At 39.1% G+C, this 27,765-nt stretch overlaps 4 protein-coding genes across 17 annotated transcripts in view; 3 read left to right on the top strand and 1 right to left on the bottom strand.

The window, feature by feature from the left end:
* Positions 1 to 20,832, top strand: part of LOC110374805 (fibrosin-1-like protein) — a 45,503-nt gene extending 24,671 nt beyond the window's left edge. For 3 of the 12 annotated variants that reach the window (XM_064035705.1, XM_064035701.1, XM_064035696.1), the window contains 10 exons: positions 13,438 to 13,497; positions 13,609 to 15,264; positions 15,356 to 15,504; positions 15,836 to 15,962; positions 16,308 to 16,576; positions 16,853 to 16,968; positions 17,255 to 17,466; positions 17,990 to 18,121; positions 18,477 to 18,536; positions 18,697 to 20,832. In XM_064035705.1, the coding sequence (XP_063891775.1) occupies positions 13,438 to 13,497; positions 13,609 to 15,264; positions 15,356 to 15,504; positions 15,836 to 15,962; positions 16,308 to 16,576; positions 16,853 to 16,968; positions 17,255 to 17,466; positions 17,990 to 18,121; positions 18,477 to 18,536; positions 18,697 to 19,692 (3,777 nt within the window). In that variant the 3' untranslated portion in view covers positions 19,693 to 20,832. Of the gene's footprint in view, positions 1 to 7,978; positions 8,578 to 13,437; positions 13,498 to 13,608; positions 15,265 to 15,355; positions 15,505 to 15,835; positions 15,963 to 16,307; positions 16,577 to 16,852; positions 16,969 to 17,254; positions 17,467 to 17,989; positions 18,122 to 18,476; positions 18,537 to 18,696 lie in introns of those variants that run through there. The other 9 variants (XM_064035704.1, XM_064035706.1, XM_064035702.1 and 6 more) reach the window with 9 other exon arrangements.
* LOC110374799 (uncharacterized) overlaps positions 1 to 27,765 on the top strand; it is a 340,622-nt gene that overhangs the window by 299,992 nt on the left and 12,865 nt on the right. The gene's annotated exons all lie outside the window — the stretch shown is intronic.
* LOC110374793 (NADH-quinone oxidoreductase subunit B 2) lies at positions 22,089 to 24,230 on the bottom strand. Of its 2 annotated transcripts, none has more exons than XM_049838518.2 (4): positions 24,092 to 24,230; positions 23,385 to 23,694; positions 23,014 to 23,202; positions 22,089 to 22,310 (listed from the first exon to the last, which is right to left on the bottom strand). In XM_049838518.2, exons 1-4 carry the CDS (start codon positions 24,213 to 24,215, stop codon positions 22,172 to 22,174), a joined length of 762 nt encoding a protein of 253 aa, XP_049694475.2. In that variant the 5' UTR covers positions 24,216 to 24,230; the 3' UTR covers positions 22,089 to 22,171. The 2 variants fall into 2 exon arrangements, with proteins under 2 accessions (XP_049694475.2, XP_021188347.1); XM_021332672.3 differs by lacking the exon at positions 24,092 to 24,230 and adding an exon at positions 23,776 to 23,934.
* On the top strand, positions 24,432 to 27,693 carry LOC110374781 (cell cycle checkpoint protein RAD17). Of its 2 annotated transcripts, none has more exons than XM_049838510.2 (10): positions 24,432 to 24,610; positions 24,694 to 24,804; positions 24,877 to 25,165; positions 25,246 to 25,411; positions 25,489 to 25,617; positions 26,097 to 26,278; positions 26,514 to 26,675; positions 26,851 to 27,041; positions 27,264 to 27,385; positions 27,569 to 27,693. In XM_049838510.2, exons 1-10 carry the CDS (start codon positions 24,590 to 24,592, stop codon positions 27,678 to 27,680), a joined length of 1,485 nt encoding a protein of 494 aa, XP_049694467.2. In that variant the 5' UTR covers positions 24,432 to 24,589; the 3' UTR covers positions 27,681 to 27,693. The 2 variants fall into 2 exon arrangements, with proteins under 2 accessions (XP_049694467.2, XP_049694466.2); XM_049838509.2 differs by having other exon boundaries at positions 24,691 to 24,804.

Raw genomic sequence — 27,765 nt, 5'->3', positions numbered from 1 at the left:
TTATTTATTCCATCTGGTATGGAATCTCGAGGAATTATTATAAAGTAATCTAAGTTAGGAGACGAGCCATAGAGACGAGGGGGAAGATAGTTATTTAAATATAATGCCGCAGCGTGTCCGCACCGCTTTACAGATTGCATTACGTCCAAGACAGACTCATTGAAGCGAGCTGTCGCCCAAGCTTACTGAAGTTGCTACGTTAATTACTTATTATGACTCGGAATGCACTTCACATCTCGGTGCTTGGGTACATTATCTGCCTTGATGATTTGCCAACGCGAGCTTCTTTTGTAAATGTTTTACTAAAGAACGTACTGTAATTTAATTAGATTAATTAGGGGGCTTCGAGATCTTTATGTAGGTAAACTGTTACGCAGCCATAATTGTGAAATTATAAAAAAAAATGTACTTAATTGATTTGTTAATACATATATTTTGTCCGTATAAAAAGTATTTAAGTCAAATATCTTGAATAGCAATAACAGTCATAATTCACTGCTCGTAAAGTAAATAATTTAATTCTTCTAAACCCATAAAAATGGTAAACAGCTTGATAATCTTGTTACAAAGTGCCAAATAGTGTTTATATTGTATTTTACCCCACGTCGCATCATAAATTATTTTCCTTATCGATGCCGACACGCCGTTATCGTCCCCATCTTACTTTTACTCAACTCCCACGCCTACAATCACGACTCACGACCACCGTTTATAGTAATTTGTCGTCAAAGGCATTAATCCAACACTTTGTTTTCTTTATTTATGTTGATTTATTTATGAAGTTATTTGTTGCTTGTGCATTTCCAATTTCATGTTATTTTGAAAGTCGTAAAATATTGTAAGATAGGTAACGTCATCATTATTATATGTGAACTCTAAAGTACCATTCTGCGACGCTTTAGTGTTGGTCGTGTCGGATTATTCCGTCGACCACTTTGTTGTTTTATACTTCGTCTCGACTCTCGAAGCGACTTTATGCATCGCCTCATTGCTCTTCGCCGTTTCGCTTAGTTTCCCCTCTCTATTTTCAACTCACGTTACTACGTAAATTTATTTTGAAACAAGCGATCCGCCAACATCCTTGTACATATTAGGAATAACTTTTAACTATGCGTGTAGCTTCATCAGTACCTATATTGCTGTTTTTAAGATTAGGTAATGAATGTTTGGATTAAAATAATTTCCAAATGCATTTAACCATTGTATTAGTTATGATTTAACTAGTAGTGTTTGACAAAAAGCATTCCATGCATAAATCAAGTAACAGATAACATCGGTTAAATAATTACACGAAAACAAAATAGTATTTTTATTAAAACTTGATATAACACAAGGCACCACAATAAAATTGTCGGCGCGCCGTTTACAAACGCTCAGAAACAAACTACATTTTTATACGGAGAGCAAACAAAATGAGTTAGTGGTGCCGTAGAGTCGCTTTTCCCAGTATTTCCAACGAGCGAGCTTGAAAATTCGCTTTAATACCTTTGTTCTACAGGGCTTTACAGCTCTCATGTTTCGCAGAAATATTTTCCGAGCGCAGGTTTGCTTTACCTATGTGTGAATATTCTCTACTCCATTTTGCCTCTTTAAATATTTAGGTTTCAACGAAAAATAATATATTTTATGCATTTTTTATGAGTGCGAGTAGTATTGCTACGGTCTTTAAATAAATATACGCATAAATGATTCAGTGCTGAATTTCAAGAGCGTAATTTTATATGTCAGTATTTATTGATTCCTAAAATTATGTTACAAATAAATAAGGTATTAATCATATTGAACCAATTATGCCATCAACATATTCGTTTATGTATTGTATACAAATTTTTATTTGTATAATAGGTACACAATATTTTCCAGCAAACGAGATAAAAGCACAACAATTGACAAATCAGTTTGTTAAGTGTTTAAGGTATGATCGCTCCCATTGCGGAATTAAATAAAATGATAGAACCTCCCGGTTGAGTTTATTCATTACAACCCACGACGGGTGGGCGGTGGGGGCTTCCACCCTCACTCCACTCGTTTTATGGATATAACCTCGACAAAATACCCCTAAAATTGCACTGTTTTTATTATGTTCTCTCTTTATCTCTTTTGGTTTGTTGCTCCTTTTTACGACGTTATTATTTTATTAGGGAATAAAGCAAATAATAGAGTCAACCGTGATTAACTACTACATACCTAGCCTATCGAATTTTATTTTAGTGCTGCAAAAAGTAAATTCATTCTTTTTATACATTCAATGTCATACTAATGCTAAAATATCTTCTTGGCAGTCGGGTAATTACTTTGACACGAACATAAATTGATGAAGATATTATTATGGACAAGGTAATGAAGCTTAATACGATAGATTTATATCTACATTATATTTTTTTCCAACAAGATATTTTAATCTCTTGTTAGATAAAGAACAAAATAATTTTGTCGTATAATCATTGGTAAAACTGTCAGTAAAGAGTAGTGATGACACATTGAAATATCTGATGTGATTTTTCTGTATCATTAAATAGAAACATTGTTTAGATGCCAAATAGTTTGCGAGAGCGATAAAACAAAGCGGCTGGCAAACGACCAAGTCGCGCAAAGCGACACGAGTGGATGGGAGCGCGATTTGCAACGCGAACACTGGTTACTAGCGTCGTGGAGCCATGTCGCCTCATGCCTCGCGCGCCGTGCTTAGCACAGATTTGCACGGATACATTTTAAATGGAGCCGCCAGATCGCAATTACACTCCCTTTGAGCTTGCGGAATGCGTTATGTATGACATTCAATTCAATTTGGCGCACAAAGCCCGCGTCGAAATACTCTTTCTCTTTGACCGAATCCTCTTATGCAACAACGCTTTGTTGGCGAAATAGCTCCAAGTTAACAGCCTACGTTTTCATGATATTTGAAAATCTGTCTCAGTGCACTGTGTAAAATGTGCTGCCGTATTCGTTTTGTTCCAACTACGAACTACATTCCGAATATTGTATACTTTTTTATATGAAATGCTCTGTTTTTGCATTATAGAGTTTAGGTGCTACTCTAAACTTTGTTGGCATGTGCTATGTCTGAGGAATGTCGGACGTGTCCACCTGGGTCCGTAGGCGTGCACGTATCACCGCCTCCCTTTGATGTAAAGAATACACACATGCTTCGTGTCAGACTTGTGATAAATAAACAAAACAAATTCAAACATTGCTATGCAATCAACCTACATAAAGTAATACCGCTAATTGTTGTCTCGTACATATGTGGCATACCTGTCTTCAGTATGGGCGTTAATAAATTATAACAGGTTTATTAATTTCGAGGAATTCCGTTTCATTATTTATTATTTCCGAACGACCTAAAATATACTTCTCAAGCACCATTATCAATGCAGTTCTTCGTGTTCCAATTAAACTAACTGCACTTTGACAAATTAAGTATACATTTCATAAACAGAAGTAAAAATATTAATACATGATGGTATGTAAATTTAATATGGTAGGGTTAAGTCGTTGTTAATTAATTTAAGCCGAGCGAGGTGAGGCTCGATTAGCGGAATAAATTGGGCTTGCGGCGGGCACAATCCCGGGCGCAGTAAACAGCGCCGACAACAAAGGCAACTCGGCAGCCGCCCCTGTGCGGGAAAGGCGAGCTTAATGCTTACTCATTATTTATTCACATCTATAACGAGATTGTCAGTGCTCCCTGTCTCCGCCCGCTCCTCTACAGCTGCCCCGCTTATTTTATTTCTACTTGTAAACTCGTCTTTGCCGTATTATTTACTCTCACTCATACTCAAATAAATTTCCTTTGCGCTCGACTTACAAAGTTATTACAGTTTTTTTCAAAGTTACGATCAAATTTGAAACATTTGAAATCTAAAAATGTGTTACTTGTTATTCATTTTAGAGCTTATTTTCGTACGTTATTGGTTGTATTTTCTGTTGAATCCAAAAGAATATAAGGTGATCTAAGTGTTTGAAAAACATTGAAATCTTGATTTTGAAGAAATAATAAATCTATTTGATCATCTATTTGTGATGATTTTAGAGTATCTTGTGTTACCTAGAAACTGTAGATATTTCTCAGATAAAAATAGTTTGTACGAGTATGTATAGCACGCAAATGAGTATCTAAAGCAGCTTTCCATTAGTGGAGAATGTAAAGAATTTGGTGATTTAGTTTCTAACATTAGTACTCTATTAAATAAAATATTTGTACGAGATACTTAGAATATTGTTTGTAGATTTTGGATAAATAAGTGCTTCAATGTTAATATTAGAGATTTAAACTCAATCGTTAAAGAATAACAAATATGTAACAAGATGTCTAGAACATACGCCTTATTTGATATGAATTACATTTGCGAACTCGAAAAAGTAATATTACACTAAGTTTTATTCAAAAGATATGAAAAGCGGCGAAGCACTTGCAAACAGCTAGATAATGCCGTCAGATACTCAACGTGGTCGTTGAAAATTTTATGTCGCCTCTTGCTGCATTCTCCACTGCAACCCCCACCCCGCATCTGTAATTCTACACCCTCTTCAAAGCTTTGCTATCGGTACATGCGTTAGCTATATTTTGTTCATTCACCATTTTAATTGCTATTAGTAAATATGTAGTGGCATAAAGGTAGATCGTTTCAAAAAGCAATATTTGGTACAAAATCCAGAATAAGAACAACAATTAAACAGAATATTTTAACCGACGAAGACTGAATGGGAAATATGTGCCGTTGCAGTTATGTTTTTCTGTCGTATTTTAATACTAGCTGGTGCCCGCGACTTCGTCTGCGCAAGTTTAGTATTTCGAACAATATGTTTACAAATTGTAGCCTATGTGTTATTCTGATGTATAAGCTATATTGTGGTAAAGTTTCATTCAAATCCATTCAGTAGTTTTTGCGTGAAAGAGTAACAAACATCCATACATACAAACTTTCGCGTTTATAATATTAGTAGGATTAATTACCGTTTATCACTAAGACATTTTGTAATCTGATTTAATCCAACATGAAAGTATCATGTCGTTCTCATCCTCATCACTATTCCGATAGAGCAGATACAAGTCACATTTGTATGTCTTGAGCAGTACTTTGCATTCGCTTTGTTGTGTGTGTCCTCGTCCGGTCTTTAGAAACACTTTCAAATTTTTGCCGACGCTTTCTCTTTTACGATACTCAACAGTTTCGCTAACAACAATTTCTAAATGAATTATAGAGATTTGGCAACCTTACTAAATACATATTTCCACCGCGCACAAACGTATTTTAAGCAAACATTTATGGAGCGAGGGTACGATACAAAAACGCAATCCAACAATACGTTTACCGCAAATTGAATGAGGCTCGAAATAAATCCTGCGGTCGTTGTCTGACTCCCAATACCAGTACCTCCCGTTCGTATCTCTCACCCTTGTTTGTCGTTGTTGGGGTTTCATCCAACAAATACAAATATCCATATGCTTGTGTATACAGATCAAGTTCAATTTTGATACGTCCAGGTTTCTTTTCAGAATTCCGTATTTTACAAGCTTTCATAAAAATTGTTTAAATCCTCACAAAATTATGAGTTGAGAAACGCAGCTTGATCATTATCGACAGCCTATTTTCTCTCCCTCGTTTAAGACCCAACTAAATAGGGGTCCCCAAAGTTCAAGCATCGTAAACCAAGCACTCCAGTGTATCGTAAGTGTTAATTACTTTTGTCACCCCGCAACTGGGCGGTTAACAAATCTTGTCGTTATGTAATTCTACCGCTGAGAACTGTAATTTACATCGACTGACGCAACATTGTTTGGATAATAAATTATTATGCCTTGAAGCGTTCTTAACGGGCGGCTAAATCGATAAGCGTCGTTTTTATTGCACCATTAACAAGCAGTCCGAGGGGCGAACTGATTTCAATCTGCGTAATCAATGCTGTATCGCACTAAACGAAAACTAATTGGTGCCAGTATTAGTAAATGCCCGGTCTTACGTACCCATCGCAAGTGTGTAATTACTGCGCCCATTAAGCAGATAGAAATAATTGTATCCTTTTAGTTATTTCATTTACTTTCACAAAAATCAATAAACGTTCAAACCCGTGATTCTACGAACAGAATTTCATTTAAATCATAAATGTGTCAATTACTCAAAAAACTGGTTTTATTAAAAAAAAAACCTTTTGAATTCAGCTACTGAAATGTATATTTTTAAGGTTTCAAAAAAATCTTCTCGTTTTTATTGCTGCCGAAAGTGGGAAAACGAGAGGAAAAAATAAACATCACGGCTGTCGCTCGCGAGCGAATTTCCGGCTCACTGCCGTTCGGGACGTTTCAATTTTACAAAATATAAACTTTTGCCCTCTGGCTCGTAACAATCGGTTCAGTTCAATTTATCATGTGAAATTGAATGTAATCTAAGTTTTGTTATGATCGTATGAAATGTAGTTTTGCGGTGCAACAAAATGCAATGCATAAAACATTTAGAAGTACTGATATATCGATATGCAATATTGTGTATCGGTTAATTGTTTACGTAGTTAATACGTTAACTATATATTTTGTTAAAGTCATGAAGAAGTACATTGTATTCCAACTTTACCAAATGCCTGTACAAAATGTCTTTTGTCTTTTTCGTCACTATTTACACAAAGAGATTCGTTCATATCATTTTAATTTCCCCTCGGTATTATACGTTAATATTTTACGTGAGATCACAATTCCCCGCAATAATAATAATCTGTTCCTCTCGTTGGGGAAACTCTTACAAAATGTTTTTTTATTATATATTTGTAGATTATTCTTCAGAGACGGTTACTGTAGACAAGTCGAGATTTATTTCTGTTATCCCTGCCGCTTTAACTGTTTCGCTGTTTCCTTATAAATTAAGAGACCTTTTATACTTTTTTGTTGTAGAATAAATGATTAAATTTTTATTTCGTATTTACTTTATAGGAAAGATGTCTTCTATGAATCTGAGGATACACATAATTACATATGAACTAAGCCATGTTCAAAAGTTCTTTGATGGTTTTGTGACTTGTTTCGTTAATTTAAAAGGTACCTTAGTCAGTTAAATATTCTCCCAAAACACATATTGCAATAAAAACATACGTTTGAAAACAAAAAAAAATTGCATAAAAAATAGAACTGTTCTGATCAACTGAAAAGACAGAAACAAGCAAGTTTTTAATAGAATAGTCTGCGATTGTACAACTTATTTTGTTCTGGCTTTCGCTTTCTGGCAATCGGGTAATTAGATTCGCCAGACAGACCACAGTAGAACATACATTAAGAGTAATATAAAATTTATTAATATTCAGTTAGTCGAGTTGATTATGTGTACCCTACAACGACCGCATTAATCGCAGTCGTAAAGCAATAAGTTATAAAACGAATATAAATAAATCGGTTTACGGCCGTTTTACTGCTTTTCGCGAATGTGTTATTGCTACGAACGGACGCTATGCGTTTCACAGTATACACGTACGTACCTAGGTAATAAAAACCCGAACTATTGTTTAAACATACGTACTATGAAAGCTAGGAAAATTGTTTTTCTTGTATGTGGGATATCAGTGAACAGCTACCTGACCCCAATACCTTCTCAACTTCATCTGCTGAGGTTCTTTCAATTTGGCGTCTACAATTCTTTTGTCAACGTGGCTGCAGATCCACCGCGATAAGGGGTTTCATGGCAGAAGGACCATGTGAAGATGAAACATTTTTTATTAATTTAAAAAGAAAATCAAACATACTTTTTTCTATTAGCAGAAGAAGCAGCTGTAATATCTCAAAATTTGAAATTAAATTATCTACATCTAAAATTAATTCTGTTATGTTTCTTTTGACATATTTCTCGGTTCTCCCACGTATATTGGTATCTGTCGGCATTTTACATGTGTAACAAGAAATATTCAACGAAACGGTATGATGGGCGGGCGGCGGGCGGCGCGTGCGCGAGGCGCGGGGCGCGGGTTACAGCGGCCGACGACCGGCTGCGGGCCGCGCCGCACTCTCGCCCCGGACGTCGGCCGTACTGTTCGTTATTACTCGATGATCTTCTTCTTTGTCTCGCACACGATCGCGATACATCGTTATTTTTATTCCGAACTGACATCTAGACCCGGCTTGGATTCCTATCGAACTCTGGATTTCAGTGCTAACGGATTGCAGTGACACTAGTGGATATGTCTTTTTATTAACGTATTTGTTTTTATGTCAAGTGCACTAACAAAGTTTACTGTCACTAATTAACATTAATAGTGTTTACGGAATAATATGACTTATATGTGAAAACTGTGAAAAGTGATAATTTAATGATAGGCATGAATGTTTACATTAAATGGTGTACGTTTTATGAAAACTGAAGTATCCCATTTCAATAGAAGTCAAACACAGTTACCATAGTGAGGATCAAAGATTCGCCTAAGAACAATGCAGAAGGCAGCAGCAAAAAGGAAAGCAAGAAAAAAAACAACAAACAAAAGACGGAAGGAAGTGGTTCGGTGACAGGGAATAAGGTCGAAAAGACTGCGTCTGCTGCTGTAAAGGTGGACAAGGAAGCCAAAAGACCATCGCCAACCAAAGATGTCCCAGAACAACAGGTAAAGCGTGAGGATATCATGTCGACACAGATTAAGGAAAATGTAAACAAATCGACTCAATCAATATTTTTTATATTGATGATACTGATACTGCTCTCTGAAGCTAATTCAGATGAACAACACAGATAAGCGTATTTTAATTCCTTGTGAAGGACATGCATATTTTATCGTAATGCCTTACGTGACCGGCATCGTTAACATTTACCCCACTTTGGCGAGATTAACTTGAACAATGGAAACAACCTGCTATAGAATTCATATTTAATTTACACATATTCGCATTGAAAAACTAATGGAATGGTTATTGCACTTGGTCACGAACCATCGAAACGCAAACTCTACATGAATAGTTTTACTGGTGTTAGTAACTTTTGTTAGTAGTAGCTTTACAATTCCGGTCAAATGTTTATGGCACTACGAACGACGTAATTATAGTTGCCACTTGCCAATCAGCTGACTGGCCTATAACAAGATTGATTTCATAACTATTATTAGATTTATTTGATAAGCTGTCCAACTAGGTTATTTATTTACAACTTTTATTGTTACATTTGCTATCGACGTATCGAGAGTATTGTATAATTATTTTTATGAAACAAAGGGATTTTTATAACTCAGTTTTATTGATTGAGTCTGTATTTTTGTAATTAAAGCCAAATGCCAATTTTATCATGTATTAACGATTTTATAATTGGTATGTGCTATCCTAATAAAATTGTAAATATTTTTTATTGGCTATTCATGTCATCATGAACCTAAATAAGTTCAGACTAAAGTATGACTGTTTTTTAAGAAGCAACTCGATTTTTCTTATGATGAATAAAATGATTGCTGAGTGACCACCAACGACAGGCATATTTTTATCAAAGACGTGGTATGTTTAATTACCGTCTTGTTAAACTAACAAATTAAACTAAAACATTTTTACGAAAATAAATTGAATACATAATTAACTAGACTATTTATGAACCTACTACGAATTTAATAATGATCGCGTCGTTGATTCACAAAATTACGGCCAATTACAAGAATAAAAACACAACTACACTGCGTTAATATACTGATTATAATTACAAATAATCTGTGCTAAGAACCAGACTTCCATATTTATATAGCCATTACTGCGATGCGTTTTTATCCATATATCATGAAAATGATATAAATGTTTGAAATATTAGTATAGTAGGTAACGAATGTTAGCCGCTAAAATAGCTCTAAATAAAACAGTCACACGCCAATAAAAAATGAAATATATTTCTAATAGAACATTAAATAAAACTGTATCTACAACCGTGGTCATAAATATATCTATCTCTTTATTATGCATTAAATGTCACTGAGAACAAAAATTGGTATGCAGCATTAAATTCAGGTCATGAACAAACAACTCTTCGCTATTATATGCGAGAAGAATATTTAGTTACAATTCGTTTTCGACTTAGTTTAGGTTCTATCCATGAATAGAATATACACGAATGCCGAAATCAGTTAAGTTACTATAATATAGTTAATTAATCTTCATTTTGATTGCATTTTAAAAACCAGAACTGAAATCATAACAGATAACCCGCCACAGAATTCACTTCAACTTCACCACAACTCAAATATAATTTAAATTCAATAGTTTTCAATATTCTCTTTATTTCACCAATCATAGTATCCATCTACATTACCCTTACAAGATTGCAAAGGGGGGTCACGGCTCGGTATGACTGAACTTTGCTTAGAGAGACTTGAATTTTAAGTCCCACCATCCTATTAAAAGTTTGTGAAAGTATTAGAATTCGGAATGAGGGGCGAAAAGCTATCACGCCATTTTTTCCGACTCCCCGTTTCCTACGATGAGGAGGCGGGGAAAACGGCCCCGAGGCTGGGATCGCCAGATTATACTTCGCTGTTTTGAATTCCGAATACGAATTAATTAATTCAGAATCGTAAAGTTCATTCATATTATAAGTTATTATTATAAAGACTTGTGTGGGTGTGTAACGTTCAAACGTTTGTGTTCGCTTATTTTATTTTTATTACTTTGAGTTAATTGCTTTTACGACTCTACTAATGGAATTTGATAATAGAAAAAATAAACTAATTTCAAAACAATTCAGCAAGCCAAACAAATAACTTCAAATTTTAGTTTGTGTGAATAGCCTTAGTTTTATTTTGACAACGTTGACTAATGCGCTCGTTATTTTTATGGCTCTTTGGAGGTGGGCTCAACGGAACTATTATTACTTGACGACACGACATCAGTCATCGCGCTAATCGTGCTGAATTATTATTATCTTTTATGTAACATAGTTTTGACAGCCAGCCAACGTTTCTCACTGTTGATGGACAGCCCCTATTTTCCAACACAATTTGAGGTTAAAAAGAGTTACTGATAAATAATCATAATAGCCTGTTCAGGAATTTCAGGTTTTAAATAAATTAGAAGTAGGTACTTTCAGAGTCAATTACACATACATAAGTGGTGGTCATTAATAGCATCAAGTGTAAGGTGACAAAACGGTATGTGGTATAAATGTTTTAATAGGCTGGCGGTGCTTTTGAATGTCTTTATTGTAGAGGCCGGACGCCGCGCCGCCGCCGCGGGCCGGGTGCCGGCTGGCGGCACGGCGCTCGCCGCCCGCCTGGCACGCGCGGCCCATACTTGATTTATCGCTCCATTGTTGCGGAGCGACGACCCACCCCCACCGGATAAGGCTAAACATTCAATTGCCGGAACGCACCCGAAACGATTTGTTCCCCCCGTACTATCGATTGACTATTTTTCCGGATGGACCATTATTAATACTTATCCGAAGAAAGTTAACGAATGAAGTTACTGGCAAGAAGTTATATCTTTAAAAGAAAGATAATTATTTTAGAATTATGTCTTAAAATGCATAAACTTCTACTTCAATGTTTAATAGCCATGTTGAATGCCGACAGGCAACTATTGTTTAATGTAAGTAAAAAAAATAAAAATGCGCATAATAGAAAATGAAATCAACTGCGGCAAATCAGATTTAAGAGACAATGCTACTTAAATTGTGTCCATCGTAAAAGGCGCGGTTAGCCAGCTAGTTTTATTGAGTCGTTCTCGGCGCTAGCTCGTAAATATCACTGGGTAATTACTTTCCATTCCCTTTAAATACTTGAAACCCGCGTCGTAAAATAAATAAAGTTTTATTGTTTCAGAAATTGTTAGCATTTATTAAGCTTTGTTTAAACTATTATTATTGTAATTGAGTGAACTCCTCGTGTCACAATGCTTGACGCTTAAGTTTTATTACAGATTAACTACAATGGAAAAAGTTGGTTATTATTTGCTAAGAGCTGTTTTTGATAATCAACAAGTAGGCACAGTGTGTGTTTATTAAAAAGGACTTTCAATTAAATAAAAACAAAAAATATATGTTAAGAAAGCATTTGTCCTTAAAAACTCATTTAAGGTAAAATTTTGCATCCAAGTTATATCCTTTGTCGTGATTCGAAAAACCTTTATTTTTGAAAGGAAAATAGAACAATTGAAGGCTTGCTCTCATGTTTATTTTTATTTTTTACGGCATGAAAAAACGGAAGCCCTATAAAATATCGATCTTCGTTGTGTTTCTTCAATGGTGTCTTTTTTCAGAGTCGATTGCTACTCCAAACATTTCCCTTCGTAGCTTTGTTAGCATGGTAACGACGTCAGTTTACAATGGGAGTGGGTGGGAACAGAAGCTATTTATGTTACCTATTTAAGTAATACAAATACACTCCAAAAAAATATACCGTTTTTATAATCAAACCACGTCCACATTCATGAATTAGTAAGTAACACTGGGTATGCACTTACAATTTTTGTTTGTCATAGATACCCATACGATCGGTTCGTTTTACTTATAATTCTCATTAGCATGTCTTTGTGGCAGACGTGATTTCATCTTCATCTAATGAATACAAAAAACCCGAAGGCGGTTATTGTGTTAGGTTTGAACAATAGGCTTCGTAGTGTGAATACTAATCACGTCGGGACATATAGACAGACCAACGCTGTCGCCGCACCTCACCTCGTTTCGTGTCCCGCACTAAACACGATCACTAGATACGCCACAATAGATAGCAGCATCTTTGAAATACATGGAAAAATACGCAACTAATGAGCATCATTATTAAAATACGTTTCGTTCTGATTAATCGCGTCTAGAGTGGACATATTAAACGGATAACTTCAATTGCTTGACCGTCCCACAACCATAATAAACCAGAATTATTTATTGAGTTTCCAGTTTACATAATAACGTTTAGGAAAATTATCATTCAAGATTTAAACAAAGTTAGAGAGAGAATATCCAAAGTACTCTCAAAATAAAATTAACCAATGTTGAATAAAGTTTAAGTGAGCAATCAAGCAATCGCTATTGTATTAGCTCATCAAAGCGCGCGTCGTCGCGTCCTGTTGCAAATTGACGGCTCAGCATTTACATTGTAACGGACAGCTGTCGTCAGAGGCCACTTCTTATAATTTATTAACGACGTGAAAACATGCGTGTCCGACACTACGAGTAAACGCCCTATGACCACTCACGGTAATCTTACGTTACTATAACTAACTACTGTTATAACTTTTCATTTAATTTTATAGACGGGTTATTAAGTTTCGAATTATGCTCCTCAAAATTAAGTTATTAATTAGTTAGTTATTATTTAATTAAAAAAGATTCTAAATTCGAAATATCTATATAGCACAGACATAAATGTGCAGATTTTACTATAACCACAGAAATTATGGAACATTAAACAAGAAATCTTTCGGTCCCGGTGAACTGATCTTAAGTTACACGCCAAGATAAAGTATTAATTGCACCTTTTAAAAATTGTTTTTTATTGTTTCAGGCGAGTCCCGAAAATAGCAGAAATGCTTCTCCACGGTACCACGATGCATCAATGGAAGATGTAAGACTTGTTTTTATTTACATTTTCATTAATAAGAGTCAGAAACAAATAAAATGCTTACGTAAACAAAAACGAGAGCCGAAAAAATCTTCAATATGTTTGTTTTTTCAGGCATCGGACGCAGGCTCTCTGTTCCGAGTGGCGGGCGCGGCAGCTACAGCGGGGGGCGCCAAGAATGAGCTGGTTGCTCGGGGTGGCAGTGGCGGCGCGCTCGCTCTGTCCCGCGCGCCGGTGGGTGGCAGCGCGAGCCCCGCGCCGGCGCCGCTGCCGCAGCCTGCGCCCTCGCCCGCGCCGGCCGCCCTGCCGCCGCCCGCGCTGCCGCCGCCGCCCTTCCGCGCCGACACACCACACCGGCCCAACGGCGCGCACATTCCTGCTCTCGATGGCCACGCCGCAACGCAAATCCCGGCGCGGCCAGTCGGCGCCGCCGGACCCGACACGCCCGAGCGCCCCGCCAGCAACAGCAAGTTGCAACCAGGCGCGAGAGCCTCCGCAGACAGTCCTACCCCTGCACCTCCCGCTCCCCCCGCACCCTCTCCTCTATTCCCTTCGCATACCGCCTACCAATCTCAGTCCCAATCGCATGCTGCCGCCGCGTTACCAGACTTCCGGCATACGAACCATGAAACGCGAACCGAGCCTCCAGAGCAGCCTCCGGCGCCCCTGGACCTGCACACACATCACACGGCGCACCACACGCCGCGGCCGCCGCACCTCGCGCCCAGCCCGGCCCAGGCGCCGCATCCTAGTCTCCAGAGCCGCGTGCCGCACTCGCAGGCGCATCCAGTGATGCCTGGCCATGACGTTCGAAATCAACCGGTCGCAGCTCAGACACATCCCTCCGTTCCTACCTCGTTTTCGAACCGCGTCAATGGTGTTCCGCAAAGCGTAGCACCACATTCGACGCCTTCTTCAATTCCGAGCTGTCTTCCGAGTCAAACTCTCACAGGACGGTCGCTCTCTCCGGCCGCGCCGACCTCTCGCCCCTACCCCACCCCGTCCATCGGGTCTAGTCATGTAAACTCCAGTATAAGTTCCAGTATTCACGGTCACTCAATAGCTTACCAGAGTCAGTCGAGTTTACAGAAACATTCCGTTCAGCCTGTGTATGCGAACAGACCGTCACATCTCGCACCCTTCAGCATATCTAATCACATTTCATCCAGTCACATTCAGTCTTCTACAGCGAATCAACCTCCAATCCCCCCGCATATGAGCCATCCGATGAACAGTCATTCCGCTACTAGCCTTTCGAGTCACCTCCCTGTAGTTAACCCCAGTTCCTTATCGACGTCCACACCAAACCATATTGTTCCCCCGTCTACTTTAGCGTCTATCACAAGTACCACGATGTCTTCTTTCACCCCCAGCCTTAAGTCACACCCGGGTGTCAATTTACCACCCCAACCGACCTCTGTCGCCACGCCCGTATCTTCTCACTTACCAAGCAGCCACGTGGATTCATTACCCACGTCCAGTTGTACACCGACAAACTTAACACCAGTGTTGACGAATACCAGCAGCAACAATCATCCTCTGGTGCCTCCCGTCGTCGACTCCAGGCAACCTCCAATATCGTCATGTGAGCTGCCTGCGCGTACTGAGAGTCCGATTGTCTCCTCAACCCTAGCTTCCAATAGTTATCCGCCTCCTGCAGTATATTCAGGATCTTCGTATCCGGCGTTGTACACGCCATATGCCGCCACAATGCAACACAGTCCTTACCTACCGCCTGCTGCGGCTTCACCGCGGAACTCAGCTGACACGGTATGTATATCAAAAACGTGAATCTTTTACAATAAATTCGTTAAATAATAAATGTAATACAAAACTTAATATTATAAATAACTATTTACAGAGAACGAGTTTATCTGCGTCGCCTTTGGTTGCACCAAAAACACCTAAGGGAGTGCGACCTCACACGCCGGGATCTACGGGCGCGGCGGGGGCTGCACTCTCCTACTCTCCACGTGGCCACAGTCCTAATAGAGAACGCGAAAGTTTCAGGTACGAACGCGGCATAATGGCCTTTACCAATTTAGTTAAATTTTAAAGTCACAAATAAAGAGACTCCTACTATATTATACAATAAAAATTAAATCAAAATGCGTTTGTCTATTCTCGCTGATGTGGATTCATTTCGCCGACGGAAATGAGCCTGCATACCACGTCGCCACCGAAAGTCCAATATCGGAACTTTGTTTTCTCTCGCTCATCTGCCTCATTCGGTGAGTTTTTAACTAATGTATGCGTTTGTACTCGTTACATGTAGTGTGTGTCGTGTACTGCGCACGGTTTGAGTACGGTTGGTCTCACACCACGATGTGATTGGTTTCAGCAGCAACATCAGCAGCCTGTCTCGCAGCACGCCCGCGTCGGCCGCGGCCTCGCTGCCGTCGCTGGCGCCGCCACTCGTGGCGCCGCTCGCCGCTCCACTCGCCACACCTTTAGCTGCTCCAATGCCGGTTAGAATCAGATTCATACGTTTATTTACAAAAGACCATTACCGGCTAACAGGATTCGGATAGAATTTTGCAAACGGGTAGATAATAGTAGCTGGATTCGAACGTAGCCTTAAGGTATATTTTCTGAAATTTAATACTACACAAAGTCTATATATCAAATCTAGAAGGAGATGGTCTATGTCCTTTTTTCTCGAAATCAAAGTTGTAAGCTTTGCCATAGAATGTCCTTGATTCAATCGTAAACACATGACGCCAGCAGCCGATTACAGCACTTCTTAAATTACATTCTCCTTATACTTCCCTTAAGACACGGTTTATGAATATTGGTCTCATTTATACTTCAAGGTTCGGACAGAAAGACATGAACTGTATAAACCTCAGGGTCCTCTCCCGGTGTCGTTGGCGGGGCCGCTGCCGGCGCCGCTGCCCCCGCTGGGCGGCGGGCTGGTGCCGCTGGCGCCGGCGCTGGGCCCCGCGCTGTCGGCGCCGCTGGCGGCCCCCACGCCCACGCCGGCCGCGCCCGCGGGCCCGCACCTCACGCACTCGCTGGCGCCCGTGCCCACCGTGCCCAGCATCAGCTCCAGCGCCAAGCCGCCGGCTCACTGGGGGGTCACGTGAGTACACTACGCGTTTTTATCCTCACTGTTGTCTACTTGTTCTCGTATCTAAAGCTTGTATCTAAAGCCCACTCAGAGACATTTTGTGGTTATTTAAACCATTCCTTAGTGAAGGATTTCTTTGACAATCCGTCACTAAAGAGACACTTGAGTAATCATTAATGTCTCTTGAGTGCGGGGGCTATATAAATAAATATGGCCTAATATTGTTATGCAGTTGATAGTTGTTCTCAGTAATAAAGCTAATAATAACAATGATCGTATATCTTCCAGCAGGCCGACTGGGGCGGAGCGGCCTTCAGGCTTCGCGCCCGCTCCACCTTTGTTCGGAGCGCCGCTTCCACCGCCTAATCCCAACCCGTTCTCTGCCGAATCACTATTTCAAAGCAGTAAGTTATTATTCTGTATTTTTGTTATTGAAACTATTTCTCGAAGTTTAATAAAATTAATTTAAATGCTAATGAAAGAGTGCAATGGCTTACGGCCTTATCTATAAAAACTTAAACATTTGTTGAACATTGTCTAAAAAAAGTGTGGCTGCAAAACGAATCTTATTTCAACATCATAATCTGACATTTTTTTAGACAAGTGTTCAATAGACATTTAAGAGTTTTTTTGGTACGACAGTTAGTTTAAATATGATTGATTGTTATTGACAAGATGATGTTCACGTAGAGACGTGCTTTTCAGGCCCGGGCGCGGACCTGCTGCGGCGCGAGCTGGACAACCGGTTCCTGGCGGCGGCGGGCGCCGTGTCGGGCGTGCGCACGGAGATGCACCACCACCAGCACCAGCACCAGCACACGCACGTGCACCAGCACCCGCCGCACGCGCAGCCGCCGCACCCGCACCACCCGCACCAGCTGCTCGTGCCGCACGCGCCGCTCGTACGCACACACTTAATTATTACTAGCCTATAATGTCACACTGCTGGGCAAAGGCCTTCCCATCTCGCTTCCACACTGCTCGATCCCTCGATTGAGTCCACCAGTCCCGACAGTAGGCGTCTAGTTCGTCACGCCATCTCTTCCGGGGCCTACCCCGCCTGCGGTGTCCATCCTGGGGTGTCCACTGGGTGACAATAGTGGCCTATCTTTCCTAAATCGTCTCAAAACTAAGCGCAGATCAAGTCGCTGTGGCCGAATTTGGCCAGGATCATATACCTAAATCGAGTAACCCACTATACAGCCCAACCTGAGTATAGACTAGCTAGTGATTACATATTACACTAGTGTGCGTTGCTCTTGCACGGCGCATCAAATAACTGACTTGAAGTGAACAAAGTTTTAAAATGATCTTTTACCTTGAAATCCACTCATTGGCTCACCTTATTATATACATTCACATTATTCACATTCTTCATTGTCCTGTGATCGAGTATGAAAATAATAAAACTTTTATACTTTTCAGTTCAAGGATGTAAGCAAAATGTCATCGCTGTACCGCAGCGGAATCGGGCTCGGTTACCCATACTCCTCAAGTCTTCTGCATCCCACCGGACCCTACGTGCCACCGGCGCCACTTACTACATACGCTCCTAAGGTAATTTATCTTTTTCTTATTACATTAAAATACATTAATACCAATATTAAAGTCCCACAAATGTTATATAAATAGTCACCAATATGTAAAAACAATGTTTCTTAATAATTAAATGCATGTTTAATTTAATTTCTTATTGAATAAGTTTTTTTGTCGTGTTACTACAAAATATTTGGTACTACATATTGCAGACTTCATACAATTATAACTAACTCTTCAACTTTAGCTTTTAATTTAATATTTTTCACATACCATAATTATTCATCTAACTGATAATTTCTGTCTATTTGCTTATGCTTACTTTTATGTTTTAATTTGCTCCAATCATTAACCCTGCATCGCATAATGTTAACAGCCCGTAGTGTCAGCCGCAAGCGACTCCACCTCTAAACCACCACCACGTCCCGCTGTCGCGGTAGGTTTCCTTCTTAGCACATTACTTTATGCATGCTTCTGTTTTATCTATTCGTCTTACTTCACCTGCTGGCCGGGCCGAGTAATGACTTTAATACTCATAATATTAAAATTTTATTGTCATTATGACTACGATCATTCAACATAATCTTTTCGTACAGAAAACGGGAAAGTGGAATGCGATGCACGTAAGGATTGCTTGGGAGATCTACAATCACCAACAAAAAGAGAAGACGGGCGGCGGCACAATGCCGGGCAGCGCCGACAAAGACAAGCTGCGAGCGTTCCCCGCGCCGGCGCCGCCCCCGCCCACCTACCGCTCGCCCTACGAGCTGCCGCCCTCGCCCTATCTGCCGCACCACCCGCACCTAGGTACGCTCCGGCGCTTCGAGCCCGGCCTGCCCGCGCCCGCGCCCGCTTCTCACCGAGCTGTGCGCGTTTCAGGCGTGTCCCCCTTCGCGCGGTACGGGCCCGGCGCCTACCCCGGCGCGCCGCCCTTCGGCCTCACGGCGTACGGCCGCGACCTGGCGCTGTCCTCCTCGCTGCACGGCGTGCACCACGCGCCGCCGCTGGGCGCGCTGCACGACGCCTGGCGCGGCGTGCGCCCGCCCGCGCCGCCGCTCTCCGCCGAGGCGCGCCGCGACCACGACGAGCGCGAGCGCGCCCGCCGCGAGCGCGACGAGCGGGAGCGGCGCGAGCGGGAGGAGCGCGAGCGCCGCAAGGCGCGCGAGCAGCGCGAGCACCGCGACCGCGAGCTCGAGCGGGCCCGCGCGCGCTCCCCGCTGCGCAACGGCGCGCCCGACGCCATCAAGGAAGAGCGCAAGGAGCCTCCGCGACACCCGCCTCCCTCGCTGCCGGCTTACCCGCCGCCGCCACCTTGGGACCCTTACCGTACATTCGACCCTCTGCAACACATGCGATTCGCGCCGCTCGTGGAGGCGGCCATCCGAGCCGAGGAGGACCGCGCCAAGATGTTGAGTGCGTACGCTCACCACCAGCAGTTGAAGTCGAGCCCGCTGCTGCACCGCGGACTGCCGCCGCACGCGCCGCTGCCGCCGCTGGGCTCGCACGCGCCGCTGGCCCCGCTGGCACCACTGGCGCCGCCACTGGCCCCGCTCGCGCCGCTGGACCTGCTCAAGAAGGAAGAGCCGCGATGATAGCGATGCGGCGCAACCGCCGTGTCGCCGAGTGTACATAAAGTAGCGTAAACGACGTCGCAAGTGAGAGTACGACTAATTTAATGTATATCGTTTCGCATTATCGGTTTAGAGAATTATTTATTGTAACGTCGCTTACAGAACGACGATTGTCAGTTCGGTCGGCGTCCCGTCTTGCCGGTGTCGTTTCGTTAGAGACAGTGAGGTAGAGTGAGGGAGCTAGTTCGCAGACGAGGCGAGCTGGGGACCGGAGGGTGGTGCGAGCTGCAGCTCGACATGTGCAATATTGGACGAGAACACTGGGCGCTCGTCGCCGCCGGCCTGTACACTACTGCTTGTTTATTTACATGAAAATATCTATCGAGTTGTTATTGTGACCATTATTAGTTAATTATACATGAAAATTGCTGATTATTGTGAAGGATAGGATTATCGGAATCGCTATCGATATAATTATACATATTTATATATACTTATAAATAAAATGTAAATATTAGTATGTAAATTAGTGTTAAAATATAGAATTGGTTTATTTAACGTCATACAAAAGAAAATCCCATAAATTATTATTGCATCGGGAGTTTAATTTACACTTCCGTTAAAAATCTCAATGGTTTTTCAATTGTACCAGTGGAGTTTTGTTTATTTATACTCCCCCTTAGTGAACACAATTTCAGGTATAGCAGTTATTTCATTTAAATGCATTTAAAATATGTGATATTATTGTATTGTGAAATACATTTTGTCTGACTTCAAAGTAGTGTCTATTCTCAGGTATCTAGATATAACAGTAATACAATAATGGTTGGATTTGTATTTATCATAAATCATGTTGTTTTCATTAAAATTGTATTTGTCAACAAGCGATGTAATTATGAAATCCTTAGTAACTTTATCATCATGTCATGTACTATTATACTCTTATGTGCCATTGAATCAATTTTAAACGGGCATTGAGTCAGACAAAATTGAATTTAGGATTTATCATTACAGATACATCTGACAGTTTGTGTTCTTAAAATCTCAAGAATGACTCAGAATTATTATAGTTTATTCAAAATCATTCTGTATACTAAAAAGTAAATGAAAGCTTGGTGCGATTCAGAAAATACCATTAAAACTTTTGATTTTTATACCAAACAGCTTTTCTATGTCCTTCCTATCCTACCTGAACCCAATCTAAGGTTTTCTAATAAACAGGCATTACTTGAGCGTTTCTAGTACTGCGTGATAGTAATTTATTGATGGAAACGTCTCCTGCAATACCATTACCATAGAGCTTTTTTAAATTAGCGGATTTTGTTGCGCTTGTACGCTCGGTTTTTCAAAGCGCGATATTTCACACGGCGAAAAAAAGTGCTAGTAGCGAAGAAGTTGTAATTTGTTAACTGTGCGTCAACGCCCGTGCTGTAACATCCGCTGGTCCACTATAACTGAAAATTGATATACCCACATAAAAAGATGCCAACAAAAGTCAGATCCAATGCAATGCAGTATCATTAATATTGGGTTAGGCTAATGGCTAAGCAGTGGAATTTAATTCCATCACTAGATCATGAAATCAGCTCTAAATGTAGGTCAAAGAAATACAACTATCATTTTCTTGAGATCCAGAACTAATGACGATGTAACCAATGCTTTCTAAAGGCGATGGCTAAAGTAGGTACTATTCTGAGCCGACAAGAACGTCTGGTGTACGGTTTTAAATCGCTTTTTTATACACATAATATACTAGCCTCCGCCACCGGCTTCGCCCGCGTGGTGTGTTGATAAAAAGTAGCCTATGTGTTAATCCAAGGTCTCACCTATCTACATACCAAATCTGTCCAGCCATTTTTGCGTGAAAGAATAACAAACATACATCCATACATTCTTACAAACTTTCACATTTATATTAGTAGGAAGTAGGATTACAAAAAGTATTTCAAGTTCTCCGAAACCTGTGGGGTTCCGTTTTTATGATTATCCGAAATCTTAATTTTTACATAGCTACTCTTTGCTATTCAAACCAGGCATGATTAAAAGAAAATGCGACCGTTTTTTGATTCACAAAGCTTTCATCGTAATACCTAGTAGCGACCCCAGAACGTAAGTTTTAGGATATATTCTTTGTTGTTGCTAAAAAACACAAAAACAGTTTACAGTCAGCAAGCTTCTTGCTGAAGAGTAGCCGTTTTTGGGGGCTGTCTTTTGAAAACTTGACATTCAAAAAGTGATTTTTTCTACAAGAAAAATTGACACCTGTACTGAATGGTCTACATACATCTACACTGATGATTGAAGGCATTATTAAGTTTCGATATTTTTGTGTGACCCTTAAGTAATGTATAATAAGCCGTAAGAGTGCTTATGGAGAGAATTTAAATCACACTGTTAATACAAATTAAACAAGGGTATGCTTGAACTATAATAGCATTTATTACTGCAACAGAGGGTTTAATTTACATAATTATAAAATCATCTACAATTGTTTGTTCATTTACTTCCTGTACCATACTTGAAGAGATTTCATACGTTTTACTTTCTTCTGTAATTGAAGAACTCCATATAACAAAGCTTCAGCTGTTGGTGGACATCCAGGGACATAGATGTCAACAGGTACAATACGGTCACAACCCCTGTGAAGAAAATGTGATAACATTACAGCATTTGTGTCTGTGATTGATTGACTTTACAGCACATCTACACATAAGAAATGAGACAAAAAATCTGTGCTACCAATAGAAAAGTGAAGCAAAGCTACTAAAGCTACCACCTCCATAAGGTAAATTATTGTTTTATTCAAAAGGTGAAACAATGTAATTAATGTTCATTATTAGGCTATTTTTTACACAACTGAGATAGCAGCAGAAATATGGCTGTATGTAAGTTGGTCTCTTTATCCGCTAGCTACGGGATTGTCAAGAGTCACCGCTTCTCTGTTACAAGATAATCGAAACAGGCTACACTTTAGTGCAATTTGTGGCTGCAATGTTGGCAAGAAATCGCCTAGCCATTGCAAAAATACTTTACAGTTACTGGAGGCTGAACCATGAGTTGCAATATGGGAGATGCAGACTACCTACACAAATTTCGAAAATGTTTGGCAAATATTGTTGGTACATTACTGACATTAAATAGTCTAGCTGGTATTGCTTGCAATGTTCCCTGTCACTGAGTTGCACGATAATATATTCTGTCTAGATGCAACTTTAAAGACTGTAATGTATGTTGTTTATTTTGAGGCCAATACCAAAAAGCAACTATCTATAAGCAAACTGAAATGCATCTTGCTCGTAGAGACTGTGATTAACGATTTATAAAACAAAATTGACAGCATACCTTACAACTGAGTAAGAATAATGGTAGTAACCACCGCCATTTGCACAGCTTCCCATAGAAATGACCCATCGAGGGTCAGGCATTTGATCATACACTTTCCTTAGAGCTGGTGCCATTTTATTTGTCAATGTTCCAGCTACAATCATCACATCAGCCTGTCGAGGAGAAGCACGGAACACCACACCATACCTTGAACACAAATATATTTTGTTTAGATATATATTCGTCCAAAACTAGACATGCCTATATTTTTGGCACAAAAAATGGGTAAACATTGTATTGTATGTTTACAAGTTGAATAATTTTACAAAAAGTTAAAATTACTGGTATTGTTTTGGTGGCTATATCCAATATTATTGTTTTCTGCATACCTGTCCATGTCGTAACGAGGAGCAGCAATGTGCATCATCTCGACGGCACAACAAGCCAATCCGAAAGTCATGGGCCACATTGAGTTCTTTCTTCCCCAATTCAACAAGTCGTCCAACCTAGTCACTGCCATCTCAGCCATGTTACTAGCATCTTGAAAAGGCGAGTATGGTCGAGTTTCATTTGGGTTGGGTACAGGCAAATGTGTTTGCCTTATCTGGTCAACGATAGGCGCAAAACCTCCTTTCTTGACGACAGACAAAAGCGTTGAAGGAGCAGTAGCTCCCAAAGCTTTGATAGCCTGCATCTTACCTGAAAATACGTAAACAAAAAACCACACTATCAGTATTAACATAATTAATTTATGTAAATGAACAGATTGAGGATACTCACAATATTACCACATTAATCAACAACCAAGCCTGTGGGATATTATGAGACTATTATACGCAATTACACTTAGAACTAAAAGATAGAAAAATCTATAAAAGAAGGTGCCAATTTTACGTAATTTTAAAGGGCATTCACAAAGACACAGACACTGTCATATATGATCAACTTGTCACAAAACATAAAAAAACTATTCTGTGATAAGTAATGATCATAGTTAGTCACTTACATTATTGAAAAAAAATGTATATTTACGTTATTCTAGTTCGATGCTCAAGAGATATATAGTATTTTAAAAATACTAAAAATAATGCATTACCTATACTATGTGCAAAACGAGCTTCGTACACTAAGAGGTTAATGTCAAAGTGCACCCAGAGTTGCCAGCATAGACATAATATGTTGCCAGTTACAAGATAATGTAATTCAACAGGGATTGCCATAATAGCTTTTTTTATGGCAGGATCTTTTTTTTTAGTAGATGCCGATTGGGAAAAGACTAGGCAGATTATGCTCCTAATCATGAATCAATAATATATCAAACCTACAACTAGATCAAACAACACACCACGTAACTACGCTCGAGTGAAGAATAGTTTGAACGTACTATATATTTGACAGTTGGCTTATTTGTACGTGATCTAATATAATTTGACAGTTTGCATATCAGCTGGTGGCGGTCGGTTGTTGTCCAATTTCAACTTTTTAACTTTTTTTAACACTGTAAAGTCTGCCGACATAAATAAACTGAATTACCTGAGGGTGAAGTGCGTCTGCCTAAAGTTTGATGTTATACAATAAATAGTATTATATCAACATGATTAGTAATTTAAAGAAGGTGAGTATAATTTTACCGTCTTGAATGTATTGAACTGTTTATTTTTGTGAAATAGGGATTAAACATAATTTTTTATCCAGAAGAAAACATGGTTCAAACCAATGTTTGACTTTGACGACGATGAGAAATCAAAAAAGCCTAAATATTCAACACAAGTACAAAAAGTTCCTGAAAATGAGCCACTGGAGGATGAGGTATACCATCTTAAATAACTTTTTATTGTCCTTACTTCACTAGGAGTTACTTTAATTTTATTTACTTTCAAGGTCAATAAAAACACTCAGCAGAACAAAGTTATAATAAAGGATCATAAGCACTGGATGAAAAATTTTGAACCTGTCAGTGTAGAAGACTTAGCTGTCCACAATAAGAAGGTGCAAGAAGTAGAAGAATGGGTTAAGACGGTGAGCAACAACAACAACAGTGACATGTTGCTTATGACAGGGCCAGTGGGCTGCGGCAAAACTGCAACATTACGAGTGCTCACAGCCAAGTACCATGTTAGAATCACAGAATGGATAACTCCTGTGGATATAGACCTTCCCTCCGAAAATGGTAGTCATTACATTCATTAATGAAATCTTGTTAAACACACTAGGTCCGTAATCCATTAAAAATGATAATTGTTTTTTCAGGAGAATATGAATTTAAGCAGAGACAGTCTCTGAAATTCCTGGACTTCATATTAAATGCCGCCAATTTTACGTCACTGCTTGATGATAATAGTAGAAAACTTGTCTTAGTAGAAGATTTTCCAAACACTTTTTTAAGAACACCTTCAGAATTTACAGAAGTTTTACAGTAAGTGTATCTGTATAATTATCTTGATGCGATAGTAAGTAACTAAGTATAGTTAATTTTATTTACTCTAATTACAGGCAATATAAACTACGAGCCAAGTCACCAATAGTTTTTATTTGTTCAGAGTCTCACACAGACAGCAAGAATTCTGCAGCTAATATATTCACACCAAGTTTAAAAGAACAATTCAATATACAGCATATCTCGTGAGTATAACTATGCTTGTGCTGCATGCAATGACCAAGTTATTATCTTAAAAGTTAGTGTTATTATCAAATATGATTTTTAGACTAGAAACTAGGCTCTAGCTGAGTCTAGTTAGCTCATATCATCTTGACCATCATATTATATCTTACTTAATTCAATTAAAAATTCTAGGTACATGCTTGTTAATTTCAATTCAAAGAACACCAGCATAGGCTGAAATAAGGTTTTGTTTACACCCTTTTATTAACTACACTAGCTTCTGCCAGCGGTTTCACCAGCATTCGGTACTGGGATAAAAAGTAGCCTGTATCCTTCCTCGATAAATGGGCTATCTAAAACCGAAAGAAATTTTGAAATCGGACCAGTAGTTCCTGAGATTAGCGCGTTCAAACAAACTCTTCAGCTTTATAATATATTAACTATTAACTACTTCACAACACTGACATATGGTTGTTTAATAAAATTGCTTTGTTTGAAGGTTCAACAGTGTAGCACCAACAAATTTGAAGGCAGCACTAAAAAGAGTGGCTAATATAATAAACAAAAACCACACAGCTGTGTATAATAGTCCCACAGCTGATATTATTGAATGTGTGGTAAACTCATCAGCAGGAGATGTGAGATCAGCAGTACTAAATTTGCATTTTGCATGTTTGAAAGGTAAGTTTATATCTATATTATTTATATATTACAATATTTATATTTATATCTTCAATAAAAATAATAATTTTGATCCTAATTCAAAATTCAGCTGCATTTTATATTCAAAAAGCTTTCATACATAATTTGACTTTTCATCATCAAACATTTTGTAACTTGACACAGCATTAAATATGTATAGGCCTACTGCAGCAATTCATAGATGAATATTTAATCAATTGCATTTTTATTTCAGGAGGATCCAAACAGAATATGGACACAAGTATAGTACAAGGAAAAGAATCTAAAAGCAAGACCACTCGAAAGAAAAAGCAGTCTTCTAGTAAATTTATGTCACTAGGAAAGGATCAGACAGTGAGCATTTTACACGGTGTTGGCAGAGTATTAAATCCTAAAGGTAAATGAATTCACCCATCGCAGTTTTCATAAATGTGGAAGTGATTTCAATGTTGTGCTGGTAAGAATTTGTTATACATCTGTTTAAAATTGGCATATATGTATTGTGTTATTGTTTGTTGTTATGTATTGAATTGCTTTGTAAAAACTAATATAAGAAAACTTTGATGTTTCAGTAATAGAATCTGATGGCTGCAAGAAGTTATCACATTCTCCTGAAGAAGTAATTGAGCAGTTCATAAGTCAACCTATTTCATTTGTAAACTTCTTAGAAGAAAATTACCTACCTCATTTCTCAAATATTGACCACGTTGACAAAGCTGCTTCGGCGATTAGTGACGCAGATTTTATGCTGGCTGAGTGGAGGGTAAATGATGTTTTTTATCTATGCAGTTTTGATATTGGATGGAAAGGAAGAACAAAAAAAAAGAGATATTGCCAGAAACAAAAAGAATAGAACTGTGTAACATCTGGTAACATCCAAGACTCATTTTGTGAGTAAGGGAAGAAGTCCATGGGGCATAGGTGAAACTGCAGGCAACAGTAAATAAGTTAACTGCTTGTGATCTGATTCTCTTTTCATTTACAGGAAAAAATGTGCCAAGAATATGGTTTGTACACTGCAGTTGCCAGTTTAATGCTTGCTAACAAAGCACCTGTTTCTGCATGGAATCCAGTAAGGGGACCGAAAAACATGAAGATACAATATCCGTTAGTAGCACCAATTCCTAAAACTAACATTTGGCTAAACAATAACCTCAAATCTTTTTCTAATCTATTTCTGAACAAAATCGTTCTGTTTAGCTGTCTATGAAAAGAAAACGTAAAATCTATATTTTATAATTATATTTAGAATTCAGCAATATTAATTAACTGATTGTTTTTCTGATTTAGGTCTGTTCGTGAGTTGCTCCTGTTAGAAGAAAATAATTTGTACAAAGGAAAAGTTCTAGTCTCAGATTATCAAACATATTGTAAGATTATTGGAAATAAAAGTGTAATGTGATATATTTCTGAAACCTTTGTTTTTATTTATTAAAATAGCTGTCCCACGCGGTTCTTTCTGAATCTGGATAAAACATAACACAAAA

The sequence above is a fragment of the Helicoverpa armigera genome, chromosome 8, assembly GCF_030705265.1.
Source record: "Helicoverpa armigera isolate CAAS_96S chromosome 8, ASM3070526v1, whole genome shotgun sequence".
In the NCBI taxonomy this organism is placed as follows: domain Eukaryota; kingdom Metazoa; phylum Arthropoda; class Insecta; order Lepidoptera; family Noctuidae; genus Helicoverpa; species Helicoverpa armigera.
Note: the sequence above shows the minus strand (reverse complement) of the source record. Positions and strands in the feature narration are given on the sequence as shown.

Excerpts from the sequence above, each read along its gene's own strand:
- LOC110374793 (XM_049838518.2), bottom strand. The coding sequence starts at position 24,215 with ATGGCAATCCCTGTTGAATTACATTATCTTGTAACTGGCAACATATTA. Across the intron at positions 23,695-24,091 it reads TCGTTTTGCACATAGTATAG|GTAAGATGCAGGCTATCAAA; the intron begins GTAATGCATTAT and ends ACGTATTTTCAG. Across the intron at positions 22,311-23,013 it reads TATTCTTACTCAGTTGTAAG|GGGTTGTGACCGTATTGTAC; the intron begins GTATGCTGTCAA and ends TTTTCTTCACAG.
- LOC110374781 (XM_049838509.2), top strand. The coding sequence starts at position 24,590 with ATGATTAGTAATTTAAAGAAG. Across the intron at positions 24,805-24,876 it reads ATGAGCCACTGGAGGATGAG|GTCAATAAAAACACTCAGCA; the intron begins GTATACCATCTT and ends TTTACTTTCAAG. Across the intron at positions 26,279-26,513 it reads GCATTTTGCATGTTTGAAAG|GAGGATCCAAACAGAATATG; the intron begins GTAAGTTTATAT and ends TTTTTATTTCAG.